Source organism: Odocoileus virginianus, chromosome 17 (assembly GCF_023699985.2).
Source record: "Odocoileus virginianus isolate 20LAN1187 ecotype Illinois chromosome 17, Ovbor_1.2, whole genome shotgun sequence".
NCBI classification, from domain to species: domain Eukaryota; kingdom Metazoa; phylum Chordata; class Mammalia; order Artiodactyla; family Cervidae; genus Odocoileus; species Odocoileus virginianus.
This window is the reverse complement of record NC_069690.1, coordinates 41747781-41773575: the sequence shown is the minus strand read 5'-3', so window position 1 is coordinate 41773575 and position 25795 is coordinate 41747781. Positions and strand designations below refer to the sequence as shown.

The 25795-nt window shown below is 38.5% G+C and overlaps 1 protein-coding gene across 8 annotated transcripts in view; it reads left to right on the top strand.

Moving 5' to 3' along the window:
* The window catches only part of TANC2 (tetratricopeptide repeat, ankyrin repeat and coiled-coil containing 2), a 361529-nt gene that overhangs the window by 280588 nt on the left and 55146 nt on the right, over positions 1-25795 (top strand). For all 8 annotated transcript variants that reach the window (XM_070479550.1, XM_070479549.1, XM_070479548.1 and 5 more), the window contains 3 exons: positions 6361-6592; positions 18644-18810; positions 22769-23376. In XM_070479550.1, coding sequence (XP_070335651.1) covers positions 6361-6592; positions 18644-18810; positions 22769-23376 — 1007 coding nt within the window. The remainder of the gene's footprint in view (positions 1-6360; positions 6593-18643; positions 18811-22768; positions 23377-25795) is intronic.

Sequence of the window (25795 nt, the reverse complement as noted above, 5' to 3'; positions counted from 1 at the left end):
CCAGGCAAGATACTAGAGTGGGTTGCCATGCCCTCTCCAGATCTTCCTGACCCAGGGATCGAACCCAAGTCTCCTATGTCTCCTGCATTGGCAGGCAGGTTCTTTACCACTAGCACCACCTGGGAAGCCCAGAGGGCCTTTACATTTTCTATCTAGCCCAGGGTTTCTCAGCCTCAACACCGTTGACATTTGGGGCCAGATAACTCTTGGTCTGCAGGCTGTCCTTTTTAGTGTACTATGCTTAGGAGTATCCTTGACCTCTGCCCACTATCCAGTGGCATCCTCCCACTCACAGTTGTGCCTACCAAAACTATCTCCAGACGTCACCAAATGTACCCTGGGGAGCAGAGCCACCCCAGATGAAAGCCTCTGCTCTATCTATCTGCTCATATCCCCCGCCTCTCCCCACTCATTCTCATTCTAGCTGCACTGGAGGTGTAAGGGGATTCACACGTGCTGTCTTCCTCTGCCTGGGACACACCTGCCCCAATCACTTGTCATCATCCTTTAGATTTCAGCTTAAGTTTCACCTCTAAGAAGGCTTTTCTATCTCTCCTTAGTTCCTTAGGTGGCCCCCAGCTTATGTTACACCTGCATCTTGTATCTCCTATCTCATCATGCTTTTCCCCAGTTCTATCGAGATTAGCTGACATAGAATATTGTATAGTTAAAGATGTACGGCTTAATGATTTGATATGTGTATAAATTTAGTTAATAACCATCATCTCACATATTTACAGAATTTTTTATGTGATAAGAACTTTTAAAATCTACTCTCTTAAGTCATTTTCAACTATATAATGTAGTACTGTAAACTGTAGTCACCAGGTAGTACCTTATGGTAATAATAATAATAATGTTCCAGATGGATACTGAAATTAGTGGGTAACAGTTTGGGGAGGAACAGGATTTGCACTGACTCAAAGTATCTCCTCTAAGATATTTAACTATGAAGGGTAAGATAGTAGGTGTATAGTAGAGAAACCTGGCAGAAACCTTTACTTTAGCCAAGCAATCAAGGTCAGCACCGCCAGTATCAGGACGTGTCACATCATGAACCCTGTGACATGATCTACTGAAAAGGACAAAACATTGTTTCTCTGGTTTTCTTGCCAAAAAAATCTCAAGTGGAACATGAGGAAAACACGAGAGGAACTCACATTGACTGATATTCAACAAAGTAATGGATCAGTACTCTTCAGAAGTGTCAAGGTCATGACAGACAAAGACTGGGGAGCTCTTACGGACTACAAGAATCTAAGGAGAAATAACAACTGGTTAGAATGCTGGAAGAGAAAAAGGTCATGAGTAGAAAACTGACAAAATTTGAATACTGCCTTTAGTTCATAGTGTTGTGCCAGTGTTATTTCCCGGTTTCAGTAATTATGCTATGATTATGTAAGATGTTAAGGGAAGCTGGGTAAGGGCTATACGGAAACTCACATCTTTTTGCAACATTTAAATCTAAAATTAGTTCAAAATAAAAAGTTTTAAAAAAAAAAAATCCTACTGCAAAAAAAAAGAGCTCCAAGCTGGAAAATTACTGAGGCCGAACCCCAGTCGAGCTCTTCCTAGCCGCCAGTCCCAGGATGCAGATTACAGCCACAGTTGAGGGACAGGAGAAAGGGCAAAGAAAATGTTTTTACCCTGAGCCACGAGGTCACTAGACAGGAAAAGCCAAACTGAAGTATTGGGAGGGATGTGCCGAGTAGGAAATTAACCAGGTGGTAGTGAGAGAGTTCGAGAAAGACTGATGAGAAAGAGACAGCGAATAAAAATACCAGAGCATGAAGGAAAGTCAGTGGCAACATTAGAATTTAAGTGATGCTGGGACCTCCCTGGTGGTCCCATGGTTAAGAGCCTGCACTTCCACTGCATGGGGCACGGATTCGATCCATGATCAGAATCCTGCATGCCATGTGGCATGACCCCGAAAAAAAAATTTTAAGTGATGCCAATGACAGCTGATGTGAGAGTTGGACCATAAAGAAGGCTGAGCACCAAAGAATCGATGCTTTTAATTGTGGTGCTGGAGAAGACTTAAAGAGTCCCTTGGACAGAAAGAAGATCAAATCAGTCAATCCTAAGGGAAATCAACCCTGAATGCTCATTGAAAAGACTGAAGCTGAAGCTTCCAGTACTTTGGCCACCTGATGTGAAGAACTGACTCATCAGAAAAGACCCTGATGCTGAGAACGATTGAGGGCAGGAGGAGAAGAGGGCAGCAGAGGATGAGATGGTTGGATAGCATCACTGATACAATGGATATGAACTTCAGCGAACTCTGGGAGATGGTGAGGGACAGGGAGACCTGGCATGCTGCAGTCCATGGGGTCACAAAGAGTTAGACAACTGAACCACAACAACAATGGCAGTCATTATGTAAATTAAACTTTTATGTCCAAATGAATTCTAGATATTCAAATCTGCCCTTTGTTTTTAAGAGATTGGTTTAATCCTGTCATAGATGATTCATTTCATGTAAAACATAGCCTGGAACTTTTAACACAAGCCCGACAGGTTGGCTGTCATTCAGTCATTTGATTAGGATGTTTGATGAGGAATATGCTTAGTTGTATCATTCCTCATGTGTGGCTTTAAATCAAAACCTCTCCCTATCCAAGGCTATACTGACCTCCAGTCTTTTTTTTCTTTTTGTATAGTCAGTCTGCAGACCTGCCCTTTTTTTCTTCCTCCCAGGAGTAATCTAAAAGTTACCCACTGTCTTTTTCAAAGAATTGATACAGTTCTAGTCATATTAGATATATTTTGCATAGAACTGTTCTAGTCAAAAGTTGAGGGGGACTTCTCTGGTGGTCCAGTGGTTAAGACTTTATCTTCCATTGCAGGGGCATGGATTCGATCCCTGGTTGCCCAAAAAAAAAAAAAAAAAGGAAGCATTATCATAACAAATTCAATAAAGACTTTAAAAATGGTTCATGTCAAAAAAAATAATAAATAAAAAATTTTTTTAAGTTTGGGCATTTAACATAAGGAAAATTTGAGATGGAAAAAAATTAATAATGTAAGAAAAACACAGCTGAAAAAGAAATTTCAGCAAGTCATTGTAAGAGACAGGAGTTAACCAAGGAGAAAAGTTTTACCTGCTGATTTACTGTGGGTGGATTACTTCTGAACCATCCCCAGGAAGTTGGAATCAGTCAGTTCAGTCGCTCAGTCATGTTTGACTCTTTGCAACCCCATGGACTGTAGCCCACCAGGCTTCCCTGTCCATCACCAACTCCCAGAGCCTGCTCAAACTCATGTTCATCGAGTTGGTGATGCCATCCAGCCATCTCATTCTCTGTCGTCCCTTTCTCCTCCTGCCTTCAATCTTTCCCAGCATCAGGGTCTTTTCTGATGAGTCAGTTCTTCACATCAGGTGGCCAAAGTATTGGAGCTTCAGCATCAGTCTTTCCAATGAATATTCAGGACTGATTTCCTTTAGGGTTGACTGGTTTGATCTCCTTGCAGTCCAAAGGACTCTCAAGAGTCTTCTCCAACACTCCAGCTCAAAAGCATCAATTTTTGGCGCTCAGCTCTCTTTATGGTCCAACCCTCGCATCCATCATGACCCCTGGAAAAACAGTAGCTTTGACTAGATGGACCTTTGTTGGCAAAGTAATGTCTCTACTTTTTCATGTGTTAAGTTGGTCACAGCTTTTCTTCCAAGGACCAAGCGTCTTTTAATTTCATGGCTGCAGTCACCATCTGCAGTGATTTTGGAGCCCAAGAAATAAAGTCTGTCACTATTTCCACTGTTTCCCATCTATTTACCATGAAGTGATGGGACTGGATGCCATGATCTTTGATTCTTGAATGTTGAGTTTTAAGCCAACTTTTTCACTCTCCTCTTTCATTTTCATCAAGAGGCTCTTTAGTTCCTCATCACTTTCTGCTATAAGGGTGGTGTCGTCTAAAGTTATTGATATTTCTCCCAACAATCTTGATTACAGCTTGTGCTTCATCCAGCCTGGCATTTTGCATGATGTACTGCGCATATAAGTTAAATAAGCAGGGTGACAATATACAGCCTTGACGTACTCCTTTTCCTTTTTGGAACCAGTCTGATTTTCCGAGTCCAGTTCTAACTGTTGCTTCTTGACCTGCATACAGATTTCTCGGGGGGCAGGTAAGGTTGTCTGATATTCCAGTATTATTATTCCAATAATACCAGTTCGTCTGGTATGACTGGAATAACAGTGACTGAATACAGGCAGTGGTGACTTCCTCAGAGCTGTAGGGAGTGATCTGTTACCCTTCACTGAACACTAGCACAGTGAGAGGCTGAAGGAAAAAAACTGTTTGTTTCCTGTTTGTGTATGTGGGAAAAGTTGTTGATAATGTCAACAGATAATTGGGGAGAAATACCAAGTGTTTTTGACAGATTATATGTACATTTACATACCGTGTAAATGCCTGGAAATATCTAGTAAATGACCTATTTTGAGTCAAAGTACAAATTTCATGAAGATGTTGAATGGTCTTTCTACCTGAAGTCTGCAGAGGAGTTAAGATTTTATATTTGGAATACCTAAAAAATTTTAAATTCAAAGAAACAAATGCAGCCCCAGAAGGGGCAACTTTTGCAGTGATCTCTGTTAGTTGAAACTTCAGATAGCCAAGCGTGTGGATGATTTTTAATGAAACCAGGGCAAGAATCCTCTTCCTAAATTTTAAACTTTTTATCTTCAAACTTGTATCCCATTACTTTAGGTAAAGGGTAAGTTATAGTTGATTTGCTCAGCTGTGCTTTGCCTCGACATGGGAAATCAATTGAGATAAAATATGATGAAAGTTCATATTGATTCAGAGATTTGCTGTTTTCTTTTTATAAAGTGGAGATTTGTGTCCTTGTGGACATAACCACTGATTTTCACTGTTCATTGAGAGGGCAGATCAGTTGCTGTCAAGTTTTCTCTTTGGTTTCCTTACATTGTGTTTAAGATCAGTAGTAAAGCAGTGATCAGTCTATCTACAGAAGAGAGTGGAGATTTCTAAGTACACCTCCTCATTTCCATTTCCACACTATGCTCAGACATCATTGCTTCACTTACAAACAATTCCTGTCCTCAGCTTTCCATATGTAGTAACATTTCCTGTGTTGTTCAGTTTTTAAAATGTTAATGAGAATGATTTCAGATGTTTTTTTAAAAAGTGATATTTCCAGCATTTGTTAAAGAGCTAGGATGACCATACCTACATGTTAGGAGTCATTTCAAAGCAGAACACTTTGGTGGATGATTCTGTTCTTTGAGAGCTGGGGTCCCAGTAGTATATCTGCACATGCTCCTAGGGCAAATTTCAAATGCTTGAAGGTACAAAGGCAGTAGATGAAAAGAAGAGAGTGTACAGAACCTTGATGATGACCGTGATGATGATGGAGAGGAAGAGGAGAAGAGGACATTGACGGTGGTGGTGGTGGCGGCATCAGCTAACATGATTGTGCACTTCCTATGTTTTGAGCACCATGTCAAGTGTGGTCTGTACACTCAGGCTGAATCTCCCCTGCAGTTTCTTGTTATCTACACAGGCCCATCACTTTTGTAGGTAGTACTGAGCCAACAGAGTGGTCTAGATTAAAATCACTCTCTGCCCTTCTTGCCCTTGAGGCAAAAGAAACAACCAGAAGATACAAGCAAACACTGCAAATTTAAACAAACAAAAAACAGAGCTTAAAATTGCAAGTTCCAGCCAGACTGGCTAGACCCTAGATGATATTAAGATGCATGCATTTTCTGAGTTCTTTGAATTTAACACGCGCATCTGACAAAAATCTCACTCCTTCTCCCTATTATCTAATTCTGATCCTCTCTGTCTCTGGGTGCTCAGAAAACTGTTTGGTGATAATTCTTAAGTGTGAGTTATTTTATTTTCTATGAGACTGATTATAACACAATTATAATTTTTTAAATATGCCTTACAAACATGTTTGTTGAGTCTAACATATGGTATTTCTCTGGTTATTCTATTCCTAATGCTTTGTTACAGTATCAGATTGTTTCATGTACTACTTCATGCTGAATAAATATTAGAGAGATTAATCTTTATTCTCCAGTCTACTTCCTATTTTAATCTAGAGGAAAAGCTCAGTTTGTATTTATAAGTTTTAAGCATGAATTACGGTACCATACACATACAAGAGAAATATTGGGTCAAATTTCTGATATTAGATAAATCAGGGTGATTTCCGAGTTAACAGCTGTTGTTTTCACTTGAAGAAGTTGAGGAGTGGGGTGACAGAAGACAGTGTTAGAGAATAACCATGACCACCTTAGTGACTAAACACACACACGCACGACCCTGACTGCTGCCCTTGCTGCTGATCAGCCTGTCTGTGTGCTCACCTTTCTTTCTTAGGTGGTTGCCTATCACTACTGCCAAGCAGATAACGCCTACACCTGCCTGGTGCCTGAGTTCGTCCACAACGTTGCTGCCCTGCTCTGCCGCTCCCCTCAGCTGGCAGCCTATCGGGAGCAGCTTCTCCGGGAGCCTCACCTCCAGAGCATGCTGAGCCTTCGGTCCTGCGTTCAAGACCCCATGGCCTCCTTCCGGAGGGGAGTGCTGGAGCCCCTGGAGAATCTCCACAAAGGTACAGATGAGGTGCAGGGCAGGTGGAAGGTGGAGGCTCTGGAGCCCAAGTTCACCTGGGGGCATGTTATAGAAATTATTATTTTTATCACTGCCAAAACTTAAATGTTCCTACAGGGTACAGTCAACAAATAAAAGGTTTTACTCAGGGGAAAAAAAAATAAGAAATTCCTCTAGGAATTGGTACTTCCTCCTCTCTGCGTAAAAATTCTCATTCTCATTTCCAAATATAATGCATTCTTCTTGAACTAAAGACAGTTGAGCTTCCAGTCCTTTCTGTGGAGTTCAAATAGATCACTAAAGCCATGGCTCCCACTCCATGCCATGGAGTTTCTATGGTTACAAACATCCTCAGTCTTTATATTTACTTTTTTTTTTTAATTACTCCACAGTCAGGTAAAATGAAAGGGTTCTATAACTATGTGTATGCAAAAAAAATTACTTAATCATCCACTAAAAGGTATTAAGATGTTTTTAAGTGGGGGGAAGTGATCATGTCCATGACTTTTCTTTGTTTTAACTCTGCAACTCTGGTGTTATTGTTTTTCAGTTGTGTCCGACTCTTTGCAGCCCCATAGATTACAGCATGCCAGGCTTGCCTGTTCCTCACTATCTCCCGGAGTTTGCTCAAACTCATGTCCATTGATTCGGTGATGCCATCCAACCATCTCATTCTCTGTCACGCCCTTCTCCTGCCCTCAATTTTTCCCAGCATCAGGGTCTTTTCCAATGAGTCAGCTCTCTGGTATTGGCTGAGGCCTAAGTGTAACTACTTCATTCTTCACCTCTGCCCCTTCCCCAGCATGTTCTGTCCATTCTGGGATCCGAAGAAAAGGACCTGAGTAAGCATGAGATGCCTGGGCAATCCTGTTTATCTCAGAGACTTACATACTTTCCTTGAGCATTCCTCAGGTACTCGTATAAGAATTTGCATTCTCCTGGCCACTGTCTCCAGTTAATGTCGACTTCCATGCTGATCACTGTGTATCAGAGTTTTTCTTCTCGACTCTGATGACCTCTGTCTATAGCTCTGCTACCTACCAATCAGCTTTTCCACACCCTAGACTTTTTTAACATTGAGATTTCTCCACAAATATTTTAAACATCTTTTCTGTCCATTCAGTCAACCTTTAAATCCCATTAATTGTGCCTTCTTGATGTTTCTCACGTCTGAAAATCATTCCTGCCACTGTCACCCAAAAGGCTGCTCCGCTGCCTGTGGCATCATGTCTGTGTTGCTGCCCTTCCTGGTCTTCGGTCTTCTGGTCTAATGCTGTGTTCACATCATAACACAATTGGAAAATTATTCAAATGTATATAGCACACAGGGATAAAAAGTCAAGACTGCTCATGGCTGGACATCTCTGGCTCTGAGGCTACAGCTGCATGGAGCTCCTGATGCCCAGAGGGCTGAAGGGATTCATCTTTAGGCGCATCTCTAACTCATTCATGGCATTCCTGGCGGGTAATATCTGCCCCAGTCTCTACAGTCTTCTGCACTTACGTACTGCTTCCAGATAGAGCTTTGTAGAACAGTGCTCTGGTCACTGAATTTCCCTGTTTGGAAACCTCCAGTGACTCCCTGTTACCTCACTGAATTAACTTCCAGCTCCTTACTCTGTCATTTAAGGTGTTTAATGGCCTGGATCCAACCTGCTTTCCAGCCATATGATCTACTTTTACCCTTATGAACCCTGTGTTTACATATAAACCAAAATATTCACAAATCCCTAGATACTTCCTTACATTTTCCTGCCTCCATACATCTGCTCATTGTTTCCTTTTCTTGATATGCCTTCTCCTCACATCTCAGAATCCTACCCATCTTTCATGGACCACCTTAAATACCACCTTATTCATGAAATACCTGCTGATCCACCTGCTTCCTCCAGTAAGTTATAGTGTCCTTCCAAATTGACATTAGGGTTTTTTTTTAATATCTTACTTATGGCATTTCATGTATTACTACATGTTTAATAGAACTTAAATTTTTGTTACTAAAATTTATTGAACTTTTATTATATGTCAGATATACTTTGTGCTTTATAGGAATTAGTTATTCCTGTACTTATTCCTTTGTCTGAATTGTATGCTGTTGAGGCTAAGAACTTATTCAGCTTTTACCTTCATGGTCATTACCTCAACCATGAATGTAGCAGGCATTTCAGGACATAAATTTTGAACAAATAAGTGAAGATAGAAATTGATCCCATATATGGGTACCTTGAGGGAAGGTCAGTGATACAGGATCTACATCTTAATGCTAATTTAAGGAGAATATTCAAATGCTTGCAGGCTCAGCTCTAGATTCTCAACTGTAATTCATGTGTTTTATAATTTTGCTAATAGATATATTTGCTGCTCATTTAGGTCTCCACAACCAGCTTTAGATATCCCCATTGATAAATGTTCTCTGAGTGAATTTAATTATTCTATCAAATTACCATGTTCTTACCCTGAAAACAAAATCACCATCATGAGCAACAGCTGGAAACACAATTTGTAAAATAAATGAAATACTGAAAATTATTTGATTAATCCCAAAGGAGACTGGAAAGAAAAAACAGAATATTTATATATTTTTTTAGTATGGAACAAGCAAAATGAAAGACTTAAATCAACTGTACCAGTAATTACATTAAATTTAAATGGACCAAATAATTGTGTTAAAAGGCAGAAACCATCAGACTGGATTATAAAAGCAAGACCCAATAATATGCCATGTGCAGGAAAGGTTATTTAAAGACACAGATTCAAAGTGAAAGAGTAGAAAAATATATACCCTATAAATGTGGAGCATAAGAAAGCTGGAGTGAGTATATTCATGTGAGGAGGAGTGGACTTCAAGACAAGGAGTATTACCAGAGGGGCATTTGATAAACATAAAAGGACCAGTTCATCAAAAAATAAAATAATCCTAAATGTGCATGAACATAATAGTGAAGTTTCAAAATACATGAATCAAAAACTAAAAGAACTAAAGAGCTAAATAGACAAATAATTATAGTTGGAAATTTTAACTTCTCTGTCTCAATAACCATTAGCACAAATAGACAGAAAATTAGTAAGTATATAGAAGATTTTAACAACACTGTCAACCAATTTGACCCAGTTGGCATTTATAGAACACTGTCAATAACTGCATAATACCCATTCTTTTCAAGTGCACAAGGATTGTATCTGGGCCACAAAATAAGTCTGAATTCAAAAAACTAAAATCTTACAGAAAATGTTCTCTGAGATAATGGAATTTAATTAGAAATAAATACACAGAAAATCCCCAGATATTTAGGAATTTAGCTGTTCTAAACAACCCATGAGACAAGGAAGAAACCACAGAGGAAATTATAAAAACTTCAAACTGAGTAGTAAAAAATCAGTGATTAAGTTTATGACTTAATAAACTAGGAAAAAATGAGGAAAATAAACCCAGAGTAAGCAGAAAGAAATAATAAAAAGCAAGAGATGCAATCAGTGAAATAGAAAAAAAATTAATATTTTTAAATGTTAAAATTTATAGCAATAAATTCAACAACTTAAATTGGGCAAATTCTATAAGAAACACAACTTACACAAAAGTGACTCAAAAGGAAAGAAAAAAATCTGAATAGCTCTTAACTGTTTAATTTATAGCTCTTACCTATTTAAGTTCAAATGAAAAAAAACCCCTAAAAAGAAAACTCCAGGCTCAAATGGTTTTATTACTGAGCTGTATCCAGCATTTAAAGAAGAAATAATATAAATAAGTGTTTTCAGAAAATGAAGGAGAAGAGAACATTTCTCAGTTTGTTTTATTAGACAAGCGTACTGCTGAAACCAACATATGGTAAGGACCATACAAGAAAAGAAAATTACAGGCAAGAATTCCTCATGACCATAATAGCAAAATCCTGGGAAAAACAAAATAGCAAATTGATTAGTTCTACTTGATAAGGAATATAATGTTTAACATTTGAAAGTTAGTGTGACTCATCATACTAGCAGAACAAATGAGAAAATCTATGTCTTTATATAAACATATATTTATAATCTCAATAAATGCAGAAAAATAAAATTATAATTAATAGTAAAAACAGTCTGCAAACTAGGAATAGAAGGAAACTTAGTCTCATAAAGGACAACTCCAAAACATATACAATGAAATGTTAAATACATTTCCCCTTTTATCAGGAACTTGGTGACTTACTTTCAACATTCCTCAACTGCCATATGACCCAGCAATCCCACTTCTGGGCATACACACCGAGGAAACCAGATCTGAAAGAGACACGTGCACCCCAGTGTTCATCGCATCACTGTTTATCATAGCCAGGACATGGAAGCAACCTAGATGCCCATCAGCAGACGAATGGATAAGGAAGCTGTGGTACATATACACCATGGAATATTACTCAGCCATTAAAAAGAATTCATTTGAATCAGTTCTAATGAGATGGATGAAACTGGAGCCCATTATACAGAGTGAAGTAAGCCAGAAAGATAAAGACCATTACAGTATACTAACACATATATATGGAATTTAGAAAGATGGTAACGATAACCCTATATGCAAAACAGAAGAAGAGACACAGATGTATAGAACAGACTTTTGGACTCTGTGGGAGAAGGCAAGGGTGGGATGTTTCGAGAGAACAGCATCGAAACATGTATATTATCTATAGTGAAACAGATCACCAGCCCAGGTTGGATGCATGAGACAAGTGCTCAGACCTGGTGCACTGGGAAGACCCAGAGGGATTGGGCGGAGAGGGAGTTGGGAGGGGGGATCGGGATGGGGAACACATGTAAATCCATGGCTGATTCATGTCAATGTATGACAAAACCCACTACAATATTGTAAAGTAATTAGCATCCAACTTAAAAAAAAAAAAAAAAATTCCTCAGTGGTCCAAGCTAGCACAGTTAAGAAAACAAACAAGCAAAAATAAATAAATAAATAAAAATAAAATAAAATACAGATTGTCCTGGAAAAAATAAAAATAAATAAAAAAATAAAATTAGCACAGAGATAACCCTCTAAAAAGAAAACAAACAAGCAAACAGTATGAAGACTGGAAAGGAAGAAGTAAAACTTGCTTTATTTGCTGATGAGCTTGTTTACTGAAACACTCTATGGAATCTACAAAAGAAAAGAAAAACCTACTAGAATTTGTAAATGTAGAGCTATCACTGATATGGTCAATATGTGATATCTATTGTGTTTATTTTGGATGACATCACCAACCCAGTGGACATGAGTTTGAGCAAGCTCCGGGAGTTGGTGATGGAGTTGGAGTTGCAGCCTGCCGTGCTGCAGTCTGTGTCCGACAGAGTCAGACACAACTGAGCGACTGAACTGAACTGAACTGTGTTCAATTCAGCTGAAAAGTGAAATTTAAAAAGTAGTGTGGCAGTTTTAAAACATGGCTGCAAATTCTTTGACATTCCTCCCATCCAGAGTTAAGGTGTATATCTCCTTCCCTTGAAATCTTAGCAAGCTTGTGACTGCTTCAACCAAGAAAATATGACAGAATGATGCTGTGTATAGTTGAGGCTAGGTTATAAATGGCCATGCTGCTCGCATCTCATCTACTGAAACACTTGTGTTTGGGAGATGCATTGCCATGTCGTGGGCTTCCCTGGTGGCTCAGTAATAAAGAATCCGCCTGCTAATGCAGAAAATGCAGGTTCAGTTCCTGAGTCAGGAAGATCCCCTGGAGAAGGAAATGACAACCCACTCCAATATTCTTGCCTGGGAAATCCCATGGACAGAGGATCCTGGCGAGCCCATGAGGTTGCAAAAGAGTCAGACACAACTCAGCAACCAAACAACAACAATTGCCATGTGAAAAGACTGCCTACTTTGAGTTTATCAAGAAGTACAGACCACATGTAGCAGCCATATTTATGTAAGTTTTCCAGTTGACTGTTATAGTCAATCAAGTCATTCTGGCCCTGATACCAAACATGTGAGTTTTTGTTGCAGATGATTCCATTTCCCAGCCATTTGAGTAACAGCTTTTTGGTGCACCAGTAGATAACTGGAGCAAATACTATTTTCTATAGAATCAAAATGCCTAACAATCAATTTAACAAAAAGTGTGTCAAGAGTTCCACTGTGAGAACTACAAAACATGCAAAGCAAAATTAAAGAAGTTAGTAAATGGAAGAGATATGCCATGTTTGTAGATTGGAGTTTTTCCCCAAACTGGTCTATAGATTCAACATAATCCCAATCAAAATCCCAGCAGGATTTTTTTTTTTATTTACAACTTTCAGAAATTCAAAGAACCATGAATAGCCAAAGCAATCTTAAAAAAAAAGAATTGGAAGACCAACAGTTATAGGCCAACAGTACTGGTTTCAAGACTTAATATAAATCTATAGAAATCATGACAGGTAGTAATGTGTTAGTAAATGTTTAACAATCAGCCCAGGGATAGGGGCCTGATTTGACCATAAAAAACTTAACAGTCAGCTCTCATGAACCAACTTGAGCTAGCTCTAGCACTCCACTGCCAGAGTGGTATTCACACAAGGAGAGAGAAATAGATCAATGGAACACAGTGCAGAATCCAAAGATAGGCCCACAATATGGAGTCAGTTGACCTTCTTCAAAGATGCCAAGATAATTTGGAAAAAAGAATTTTTTGTCATCAAATGATGCTACAACAACTGGATACCAGTATGGGAAAAAATGAATCTCAATCCTTTCTTGCATCATACACGAAAATTAACTTGAGATCATATCCAAAATATAAAAGCAATATCTCTAAAGCTAATAGAAAAAACTTAAAATATCTTCACAACTTTGGGGTAGGTAAAGATTTCTTAGATCCTAAAAATCATTAATCATATAAGAAAAAATTAATAAATTGGACTTCATCAAAATTTTTAATGTCTGCTCAACATAAGATACTACTAAGAAAAAGGAAAAGAAAATCACAAAGGGGAAGAAAATAAGTCACTCTCCGTGTCACGTGTGTATGCGACATAGCTTATAGCCATGGTGTTTAAAAAATTTCAGTAACTTATTGAAGAAAGGATAAAGCAGTTCTTAAATGGACAAAAGATTTAGGTGCCTCACAAAAGAAGATATATAAATAGCCTACCAGCACATAAAAAGGTATTTGCCATCATTAGCCATCAGGCAAATACAAATTAAAATCACAATGAGATACCACTTTACACACACCACAATGGTTAAAATTTTAAAAGTTGAGCATCAACTGTTGATGAGGTACACAGCTAGAACCCTTACATTATCACTGGTGGGAGTTTAAAGTGGTACAACTACTTTGGAAAATTAGTTGGCAGTTCCTTACAAAGTTAAATATGAATCTGCCTTATGACCAAGCAATTCTAATTCTTATGACCAAGCAATTTCAAGCAAAATATGTTTTAGGTAAATGTGTTTACCCAAAAGAAATGAAAACATATATCTACAAAAAGACTCATTCAAGAATGTTTATATCAAAGATTATTCATAGTTGTTAAGAACTGAAAACACCCCCAGAGATCCTTCAACAAAAGCATACATAAATAAATTGTATATTCATTTGATGCATATTAAATGAATTCTTAATATGCTTCTTAGTAATAAAAGGAACAAATTAATAGTACATTCAACATGTATTGATAAGATGAATCTCAGAAACTTTATGTTAATCATAAGAAGCAAGTATAGTCAATGGTGATGTGAATCAGAACAGTGGTGCCTGTTGAGCACTGGGACCTCTGGGGTGATGGAGATGTTCTATCTTTGCTCAGGATGTTAGTTACAAGGGTATATGTGTTTGTCAGAACTCACCAATGTGTACAGTTTAGATCTTCACAATGAACTGTATTAATTATATATTAATTTTTATCACAATAGTTTTTAAAATAGGGAATTTTTTAAGGTAACTGGAGTTTTCTTCCCAGGAAGGTTCAGTAGAAACAGCTTCTATTTAAATTCAGGAGCTACATTTCAACTTATATATTTTTTTTAAAAAAATGAGAGTCAACATTTTTCACATTTCTTTAAGGTTCTACAAGTGTGGTGACTAAAACACAAACACAGATACATATAAAACAAATGTTTCAAAGTTTCTTGATGAATTTTTGCTTCCTCCATCAAGATGAAAGGTGATACTTATTTGTTATCACAACTAAAAGGAAGTGCATGTAAAGTGCAGCTTTTTTGAAGAAAAAATGTTGTCTTATGTGAGCCTTCTTTTCATTTTTGAGAATCTCTATATAATACACCAGTAATATTAGTACAGTAGAGTCTCATGCACTAGGATCCAGTTTTGCCTTTATTCTAGCTGCCCCCTCTTCTCTTGCAGTCTCTTTAATTCTTGTTTCTCTCAGGTATCTAGGGAGAGTCTTAGAACAGGACTACCAAGGAAGACAGTTCAAGTATTTATTAAGCATATATGTAAGTGAGGGCAGTGGGGCATCCCTGATGAGTACATATGTACAGAGAATTTAAAACAAGAGTTAACGGGCTTCGGAGACCTTTCCAGGGACTTGTCAGCCAGAACAGTGGCTCCTAAGCATCAGTCTGTTTAAAGTTTTCATTGGTTCATGACAAAATACGAAAATAGAAACAGCCTAGAATTTGTGTGGATGTAAAACACAGATGCAGTTTTGCATAGACATATATGTAAAAGTTAGATAATATCCCTCTTCTTCTAATGTTAAAATATTTTTTAGTCTATGAAATAATGGTAGTAGTTGTACTGTACATGTTCCTACATGGCAAATTATGAAGCAGATCCTTCATCGATCCCCAATTTTTTAAAAATTTTCATTGATAAAATCTTTTAAAAGCTACTGAGTCAGAGTATATATTTAAATATACAAAGTTTGAAATAAGCAAGCATTCTTGTAAGGCTGGTTGCATTTGAAAGGTAAAGTCTAAAGATCACTAAGGTCTCACTTCTTAAATTTATATTGAGAGACCTCATCATTTAGCAAAAGAAAAGGAAATTTTTTAGGTTTAAGTGAGTCACATTTTTTAAAAAAGAAATGATATATTGTCTAGTCATGGGATGAATATTATAGTCTACTGGGAATTTATGGAAATGAAAATTTAATTAGCATTTGAGTTATTTCATTCATTAAGATGTTGAGATGATAATTTAGAGCATGTTCTTGATCTTGATGCTTGAAATATTTTCCCAAAGAAAATTTCAACAGATGCATGCATTATCATCAGCCTTTTTCTCCACTTGACGATCCTGGCTTTCTTAAGAAGGAGCCTGGGTGAAGTTAAAGGTCTGACTGAAGTGGTGGAGACAGTGGTGTGCTTGTAAATTTTAACAACCAGCTGTAGGAAGGAGGGCTTATAACATTTGCGGTTAAGAGTTAGACACAACTTAGCGACTAAACAACAACAAATTGTACAAATAAATAGTCTCACTTGGACTAATTTGAAGCTACCAGTTGCTTAACAACAAACTCCTGAAAATATTTCAGTGGATTCTCCTGAACCAGCACAGGATGGCTCCAGCACACCACGGGGTGGGGTTGGTGATGGTACTCACTAACTGAAGACAGCTGTAATATATCTGCCAAGCAGATTGCAATAAAGACATGATTTTGCTTAAAGGAGCCAAGGTCTCAAAGTTAAGAACTTAAGAACCCCCCATTTGGTGGGTAAATTCCAATTTGTTCCAACCAGCTCCTCTCTCTTCCTAAATTCTTTTTACTCCCTAAAGGAACCGTGTATTTTCTTAGCTCTACATCATCTAGATGACATTTCATTAATAATCATTGTTAATAGAGCTGAAATCCATCATTTCTCTTCCTAAAGTCGCCAGATGAAAGTAATACTTGAAACTTCATAATTTGAGAACTGATTTATAAGTACTTAAGCTATTGAAATTAAATTTGTTTATGTAAAGCTAGTACTTTAGGGGGGAAATATAAAGTTGTATTAATCATGCAAAAAATCTACATACAATTTGAAACAAAACTATATAGTTTTGATTGGTTTCGACTCTTTCAAAGGCTAACAGAGCCAGTGTGGTACCAAAGTCCACAGACTTCCTTCTGTCCCCAACTTCACCTTCTTTTTCTTCCTCACGTTTCCTGCTTCAATCATCCCATGACTTCTCTCTTTCTTCCCTGCTGCTTTCCTCTTTTCAGAACCTCTAAGTTCAGTTTAGTCACTCAGTTGTGTCTGACTCTGCAGCCCCATGGGCTGCAGCACACTGGGCTTTCCTGTCCATCACCAGCTCCTGGAGCTTACTCAAACTCATGTCCATCAAGTCAGTGATGCCATCCAGCTATCGCATCCTCTGTAGTCCCTTTCTCCTCCTGCCTTCAGTCTTTCCCAGCATCAGGGTCTTTTCCAATGAGTCAGCTCTTCGCATCAGGTAGCCAAAGTATTGGAGCTTCAGCTTCAACATCAGTCCTTCCAATGAACATTCAGGACTGATTTCCTTTAGGATGGACTGGTTGGATCTCTTTGCAGTCCAAGGGACTCTCAAGAGTCTTCTCCAACACCACAGTTCAAAAGCATCAATTCTTCGGTGCTGAGCTTTCTTTATAGTTCAACTCTCACATCCATACATGACTACTGGAAAAACAATAGCCTTGATTAGATGGACCTTTGTTGGCAAAGTAATGTCTCTGCTTTTTCATATGCTGTCTAGGTTGGTCATAGCTTTTCTTCCAAGGAACAAGCGTCTTTTAATTTCATGGCTGCAGTCACCATCTGCAGTGATTTTGAAGCCCAAGAAAATAAAGTCTGTCACTGTTTCCACTGTTTCCCCCCCATTTGCCATGAAGTGATAGGACCGGATGCCATGATCTTAGCTTTCTAAATGTTGAGTTTTAAGCCAGCTTTTTCACTCTCCCCTTTCACTTTCATCAAGAGTCTCTTTAGTTCTTCACTTTCTGCCATAAGGGTGGTGTCATCTGCATATCTGAGGTTATTGATATTTCTCCCAGCATTCTTGATTCCAGCTAGTGCTTCATCCAGACCGGCATTTTGTGTGATGTACTCTGCGTATAAGTTAAATAAGCAGGGTGACAATATACAGCCTTGATGTACTCCTTTTCCTATTTGGAACCAGTCTGTTGTTCCATGTCCAATTCTAACTGCTGCTTCTTGACCTGCATACAGATTTCTCAGGAGTCCTCCTGCCTTAGAACCTGTGAAGGCCTTGCTAACTAGGAACTTTCACTTGTTCTTTGCAGTTCATTTATACTGCAGTGTTCATTCAGCCTGGAGATTTTTTAATCTCTAATTATTCAATATTGTTTGAGAATCAGTAAGCATTTCATGGGAGTAGAAGCCTGAAATCTTACCAAGTCTTCTTCTATAGTCCAGCCAGCCCTAAAGATAAACTGATTTTGTCAATTAGGATAGTATAGAGTCCAGGAGGGAACAGGAAACAAAAGGGCCAGATAGTTGTCTTTTCTACATGACTCCTCCCCTTGGAAAATCACATTGAGGGTCTGGTCTCATTGAAGCTGCTTCAGATGTAGTCTAGGAAGCTGCTAGTTCTGTGAGATCTCGGAATCCAGCCTGTCTAGTGTACTGGCTGGGATTCCTTTTCTCTGTCCCTCCATCTCTTCCATCCCACTGCATATTCACATATAATCCTATATACTGCTTTGTACTTCAGATTAAACTTTTTACTTATTTGTTTATTTTTGGCAGTTCCCAGAGGAACATGTGATATTGTTCTCTCTAAGACTGTCAGAAGGGTTGGAAAAAAACATTCTTTTCCAGCTTTTTCAAGTGTGTGAGAAAAATGAATTTATGTGTGCAGATTTTCATACATGCAGTGCTCAGACTGTCTCATAGCTGATAACATGGGAGAAATGTTGATGATGATACATGTGCTTTATAGATTATTCATGTGACAAATGTGTTCGTACCTGATGAAAAACAAAATGAACTCACTAAATAAATTATTCCGTGTCTTTATAATAAATTATGTGCGCTGAGCATTCACTAAACACACAGAGACCTTTTTAAATTTTTTTCTTCCAAATAGATACATGATCAAAGACCCAAAAAGAGCTCACTTATATACTTGGTAATTATTTAGTAATTTGTTTCTTTCTGTCTCAGAGAGAAAAATTCCAGATGAAGATTTCATCATCTTAATTGATGGATTAAATGAAGCAGAATTTCACAAACCGGATTATGGGGATACAATTGTATCATTTCTGAGTAAAATGATTGGAAAATTTCCTTCCTGGCTCAAACTAATTGTAACAGTTAGGACCAGTTTACAGGTATGTGTTTGTTTCCTTTTGGACCCATAAATTATTTCCCTTGGAGAGTGCTTAAACTGAAAAAGTTTAGGTCCTTGTACCCTTAGTAGTGAGCTTTTATAAATCTCTGCCATGTTTTAGAGCACTGGCAAGAGTAATTCCCGAAGAGAATATTTTGAGAGTAAATGGTACAGTCTAGAGAGACCATTTTCAGTATTTGACTGTCTTAGCTCAAATTCCCATTCCCATTGCTCTGGGTAAGTTTTAATAAAGTGTCCCTCAAAATAGCATGAAAAGAAAGTCCATTTTTCTAGGCTTTGTCCTGAGGATAGCAAAGCAAATAGATCCTCTAACTTGTTTACTGTTTGACTTTTGTTTTATATTTTTTATCATTTAATGCCAGGCAAAATCCAGTTCAGTGTATAGTATAGAGTCAGATTTTCTAGTTCTTCCTTCTGTTTCTCAACTTTTCATAGCATGAAGATGGACTTTCTTCTGTATATACCTTTTTCTAAGAAATATTGGCACTATTCAGGCTTTATATTAAATTTACTACCCCTGGGAGATAATTTTTTTAAATTACCTTCTCTGTTTACTCACTGACCACTCATTTTATGGCCTGGAATAATGACTAGGAATGTTGGAACTGAATCTGTAGACACATGGGCTAAGGATAAATGAAATGACTCCACCTTCTCTACTGTTCACAGTATACCTGAGTTGATATTTTCCATTCTTTACATATTCACACTTGGTTTGAAACAGGGTTTCTCAATTTTTTTTCCCCAAACCATAGCTTCTTTTGATGAACATTAAAATCTCACATTGGGACTTCCGTGGTGGTCCAGTGGCTAAGACTCCACGTTCCCAATTCATGGGGGCCCAGGTTCAATCCCCTAACTAATTCCCATATGCTGCAACTAAGAGTTCACCTGTGACTATGCTGCACCTGCCACAGCTAAAGATCCCATGTGCGGCAACAAAGGTCGAAGGTCCTGAGTGATGGAGCTAAGACCTGGCACAACCAAATACATAAATTTTTTAAATATAATAAAAATTAAAAATAAAATCTCACATTATACATCCATCCCACTATTTTGATGCAACACCCTTCGGTCAGTAGTCAACATACAGAAAATAGCCTCAATGCCCTGCTTTTCCCCTCTCAGGCACTTAGTATTTTTCCTGCAGATTGACCAGTTAAGGTCAATCTGCCTTCTTTGATCATAAACTGTACTTCTAATCCTGACCATCAACTTGCAGATGTTCATTATTAAGATCTCAAAGTAATTTGAGTTAAATTAAAATAAATCAACATAAATGCATCTTTATAACTAAAAGTTATATAATCTACCATTATTGGTCAGTAGCTTGATTGTTAAAAGATGAAGGGTGAATAAAATAAACTTCAGGAACACAGTCTGACTAGCTTTACTAAATATACACTTAGATAATATCCTTGCTTATATTTTTACATTATGCCATGTGCAATCTCAAAAGATGTTTTAAGTATGACTTGGTAGACCAGATGACTGACTTTTCGGCTGTGCCAAAGAATAGGAAAAGTATTATGTTTGAAAAGTCAGTATCTTCATAAATCAAGGCCAGCAATAACTTTTCAGATACTTCATTCACTTCAACTCATAACCTTTTTTTCTCTTTCTTTTTTAGTTTTTAAATTATGAAAGTATGATAATGCATTTACAGGAGACTTGGAAAATACAGAACAAGGTTACATATAGTTCCACTATATATTAGAATTGTTTTAAGTAGCTAAATTAGCCAGTAACTTTTTAAAATTATTTTTATTTAGCTCTGAAAATGAAATAATTCACAGATCTTTCAAAATGAACCCTCATAATTGATCATTCATTATTTCCACAAACATTTGTTAAGTATATCAAGTGTAAAAGCTTATTTCTAAGAACTGAGAATAGGACAGTGAGCAAGATGGACAATATTCCTGCCCTCATAAAGCTTATTTTCTAGTGAGGAACACAAATAATAGGACAAATTAGCATATGTTAAAATTTAGGCAGTGTTAGTGCTATGAAGACAGATAAAACAGTGAAGAGATAAATGGGGATGACAGTTATTTTACATAGAACAGATAGGAAAGGCCTCTCCAAGGAGCCTTGTAATGTGATGAAATCTGATTTACCTTTTTAAAAGATTTCTTTGGCTCCTGGCTATGTAGATAATAAAATGTAGGGGATCAAGAATGGAAGCAGAAGTATAGGTGAAAGGTGATGGCTTAGACTAGCATGGGAACAGCGGAGATCCTATGAAGTGGTCATATTTGGGCTGTATTTTGAAGAAGACGGTGATGGGCTGAATGTGGACATAAGCAAGACAAGAGGTTCAAGGATGAATTGTGGGGTTTTGGTGAGCAATTGGGTAGATGCTGGTTTGAGGAAAAGATCTAGATAGTTCCTTCTCAGCAGAGATCCTGTGAAGTGGTCATATTTGGAGTATATTTTAAAGATGATGATGATGGGCTGCATGTGGATGTAAACAAGAGAGGAGGTTCAAGGATGAGTTGTGGGATTTTGGTGAGCAATTGAGTAGAGGCTGGTTGGAGGAAAAGATCTAGATAGTTCCTCCTATTTGATGGTAGGATCAGTGGTGATACTGTTTATTGACATGGGAAGGTTTGTAGTGGGGGAAGTTTTCATAGTTCTGATTTGGTCACAGTAAGTTTGTCTATGAAACATCCAAGTGGCAATGTTGAGTTAGTGGATATATAAGAAGAGAGCCCAGGAGAAATGACCAAGCTGGGGATATAAAATCAGGCATCACTAATGTATAGACTATATTTAGAACCATGGGATCCAGCTATTCTAGGGAGTGAAGGTAGCCAGATAAGAGGAAGAATGGAGATGGGAGCCCTGGGTGGACCGAGAAATGAGACAGGACCCAGCAGAAGAGGCTGAGTAGGAGTGGCCAGTGTGCTGAGAGGAAAATGAGGGGAATGTGCTGTGAAAGCAAGCTGCCGGAAGGGACTCGAGAAGCGAGACGTGATCACCTGTGTCAGAGACTGCTGAGAGGTTGAGGAGGATGAGAAGTGAACCTCCATTATTTGGGAAGGTGCAGATGACTGATCATCTTAACAAGGACCATTCCAGTGAAGTGATGAGATCGAAGCCTGATTGCAGCAAATGGAGGAGAGAATGGGAAGGGAGGAATGAAATACAGTAAGCAGAGAAAACTTTTCTGTTAAGTTTTACTAAACATGGGATCAAAGATACAGTAGTTAGAGGGAGGAATATGGAGTCCCATGTCTGTGTGATCCAGGAGAGAAGAAGAAATTGCTGCAGGAGAGGGAATGGATACTTATAGGAGCAGAGTCTGTAAGCAGATAAGAAAAGATGCATTCCAGAGCAAGAGAGTCACCCCAAAGCCCTGTCACCTTCCCCCAATATAATTTCCAAGCAGATCACCAGGGTGCCAGGCTTCCTATTGTTAAAAGATTTTTCCTTTGGGCTGAGGCATCTCCAGAAGACCCCCACTAAAATAAAGTCATTTTATACTTATAGCTGATTCACATTGTTATATGGCAGAAACCAACACAACATTGTAAAGCAGTTATCCTCCAATTAAAAATAAATTTTAAAATTATTTTAAAAAATAATGAGGGATACAAAGTCAAATTCTGTATGACATTTTTTGAGTCTTTTGGCATTCTGTTTTCTGTTTTAGGAATGTTATTTAGAATATTGACCATCCAGTCTCTCCTAAAATACCCTTTACAAAGACTCATAAAAGTTATTTTAAGTCTTAATTTTAGGGAAAGTTGTGTCCCTTTTAGGCAACTAATAATATTTTAATCCTTAGACACTAATACGTCATCATATTTCCCTCTTTTCTTTGGCCACTCAGAAGTTCAGAATAAATTCGTGGACCTTGCAGTTTATCACAAGAGTTAGGGGAAACTGAAGGTCTTTCTGTCTCTCTGTCTGTCTCTCTCCATCTGTTTTAGGAAATTACCAAGCTGCTGCCTTTCCATAGGATTTTCCTGGATCGACTAGAAGAGAATGAAGCCATAGACCAGGACCTGCAGGCCTACATCCTGCACCGGATACACAGCAGCTCAGAGATCCAGAATAACATTTCTCTTAATGGCAAAATGGACAATACTACATTTGGCAAACTCAGCTCTCATCTCAAGACCCTCAGCCAAGGGTCCTATCTGTACCTGAAACTCACATTTGACCTCATAGAGAAAGGCTACCTAGTGTTAAAGAGCTCTAGCTACAAAGTAGTTCCTGTTTCGCTCTCTGAGGTTTATTTACTCCAGTGCAATATGAAGTTCCCAACCCAGTCTTCCTTTGACCGGGTGATGCCTCTCCTGAATGTGGCAGTGGCATCTCTCCACCCACTGACTGATGAACATATCTTCCAAGCCATCAATGCTGGCAGCATCGAAGGCACGCTAGAATGGGAGGATTTTCAGCAGAGAATGGAGAACCTCTCAATGTTCCTAATCAAGCGCAGAGACATGACTCGTATGTTTGTACACCCTTCTTTTCGAGAGTGGCTCATCTGGAGAGAAGAAGGCGAGAAAACCAAATTTCTCTGTGATCCCAGGTAAGCCATAGATCGGTAATAAGCAATTGTGAGCCTGTTTTGTATTTACTGCATGGAGCGTGGGTATTGGAAGCAGTGAGAAGTGGTCTTCGTGGAACATTTCACATAGAGGAGACATCGCCTCTCCTTCTTCTTAACATAAGGCTATGATGACGTTAACTTGTTTTGTCACAATTTTACTTCCATAAGACTCAAAATCTGCATAGATGTTTAGAATGCTCCCTACATTCCCATATTTTTCTAAATAATTTTCTCTGATTCCCCTTTCAGAGAAGTCCCCTATAGGGATCACAGGCTATAATTTAACCTTTCAACAAACTTCCTTAGTGCTTTTCAGAAAGATTTGATACACTGTTCACCTCTTTGACTCAGAGCAGAATTCTTTTAAAATTGTGACTTCCCGTTTAAAAGCCAGGCCATTGTTAAAGTCACCAGCGACTGACCTCATTAGAGCCCAAGCTGGTCCTAAGATTTACGCTGGAAAATGGGATCTTAAACCTTATATCTGAAAAAGACTGGAAGAGATCAGCTCATCTAGCCACTCTACCTTTAGATAAATTAAGTGTTATTATCCCCAGTTTACTATAAAGGCCTTAAAGTGCTGAATCACTTGCAAAAAGGCATAAAGGTAACAGGGGGGAGAAAGGAAGAGGGGTTAGAAGAGGAATGACAAGTGGATCATAGGTACGGCTCCTCCCCTGCCCCCCACACCCACGGCAGATGTCACTGACTTACCTCAGTACTCTTTCCCGATGCGCTTGACTGTGACTTAAGAATCTTTCTCAGTTCTGCAAACCACACTCCATATGAAACTATTTCCCATCCTCTTGGATAGAACCTAGATCTCTAGCATCCTAATGAGGTGTGCTTTCTACTCCTCCCCACACATAATTCTTTCAAAGAAAAGAACTATTCCTCTAATTAAGTTGATGTTATCAAAAGCAGGTGTAGTCTTGATTTCCTAGAAACGAAGAAGACACCAACAACATAGCTGCCAAATGCAGAGCTTATTCAGGCTCAGAAAGAAGATAGGCCACGTTTGACTTCTTCTGTGACTCATCAGAGAGGCTGACCATCTTTGTCTGTTCTGGGGTTTGTTGTTAACTCCTGGGGCATGTTCTTCACCCTTGTTAGAGATACCTGTGCTTGTGGGCACACTTCTCAGCCTACTTCCTGCCGACTCATTAGAAAATTAGTTCCAGATTCTGGTGATGATATTAAGCCAGGCAGATTTTGTGCTATCTTCCCTAAGAGTTAAACTTGTTAAAGAAACATTCTGTAGTGGAAAGAACATGAACTTTTGAGTCAGATGACCTGCTTAATAAGTCCTGCCTTTTCTAGGAACTGTGTGACCTTTGGAAAATTATATAATGTTTCCGAGACAGTTTTCTTACCTACCTAAAAGAAATAATAATTCCTAGAACTGTTGAGGATTAAGTGAGGTCATATAGTATAACGCTTAGACTTGTGCACAGTACAAAGAATGTGGTTGGGGAATGTTTTTTGTCTTCCCCCTCTCTTTGTGAAGCTGCACACCTCAGATTGGGGCTTAAACCCATGTGCTGGGACTTGAACATGGCCAAAACCCAGTCTTCCAACTGAGATCACACACTTGATTTCAGGACTTAATGAAGCTCAGGTTCTTGATGTCTCATCACAGAAGGAATTCAGTGAGAGACAAAGTGATAGTTAAGAAGTGGATTTATTTAAAAAGAAACACTTCTCAGACAGTGTGGGCCACCTCAGAAGGTGAGTGGCTTCGAAATGTGGTGTGTTTAGTTTTTATGGGCTGAGTAATTTCATAGACTAATGAATGGGAGGATCATTCCAACTGTTTGGAGGAAGGGGTGGAGATTTCCAGGAACTAGGCCACCACCCACATTTTGGTCTCTGATGGTCAGCCTTGGAACTGTCATGGCGCTCATGGTTATATCATTTGGCTTGCTGATGTGTTGCAGTGGGCAGTACGAAGGATTAAGGTCTAGTGGAAGTCGACTTGTCTGCCATCTCGGGCCCATTTGGTTCTAATCGGTTTGTCGTGTCCTTGGGCCATGTCTTCTTTCAGAGACTGTGCCCTGCCCCCCTCCCCTCCTGTTACATGTGCAGCAATAGGCCTTTCAGGTTTCCTTTAACTAAATCCCTGTGGCTAACTGGATAGGTTGCAACAGTCTTCTGCTATTAGTATTGGGGGGCACAAGATTTAAAAAAAAGAAAAAACTGGGTCTGAGTTCTCTATGAATTGTATGTGATTCCCAAGAGGATTTTATTGTAAATCCTGCTAGTACTGCTGCTGATGTTAATACAGAGTTGGCAATGACATATTCAAGAAAAAGAGACCAATCTAGAATTGCCTGATAAACACTGAAATCAGTTTTCAGAGGAACTTTGCTGGCTGATCTACTCTCTCCTGGAACATCTC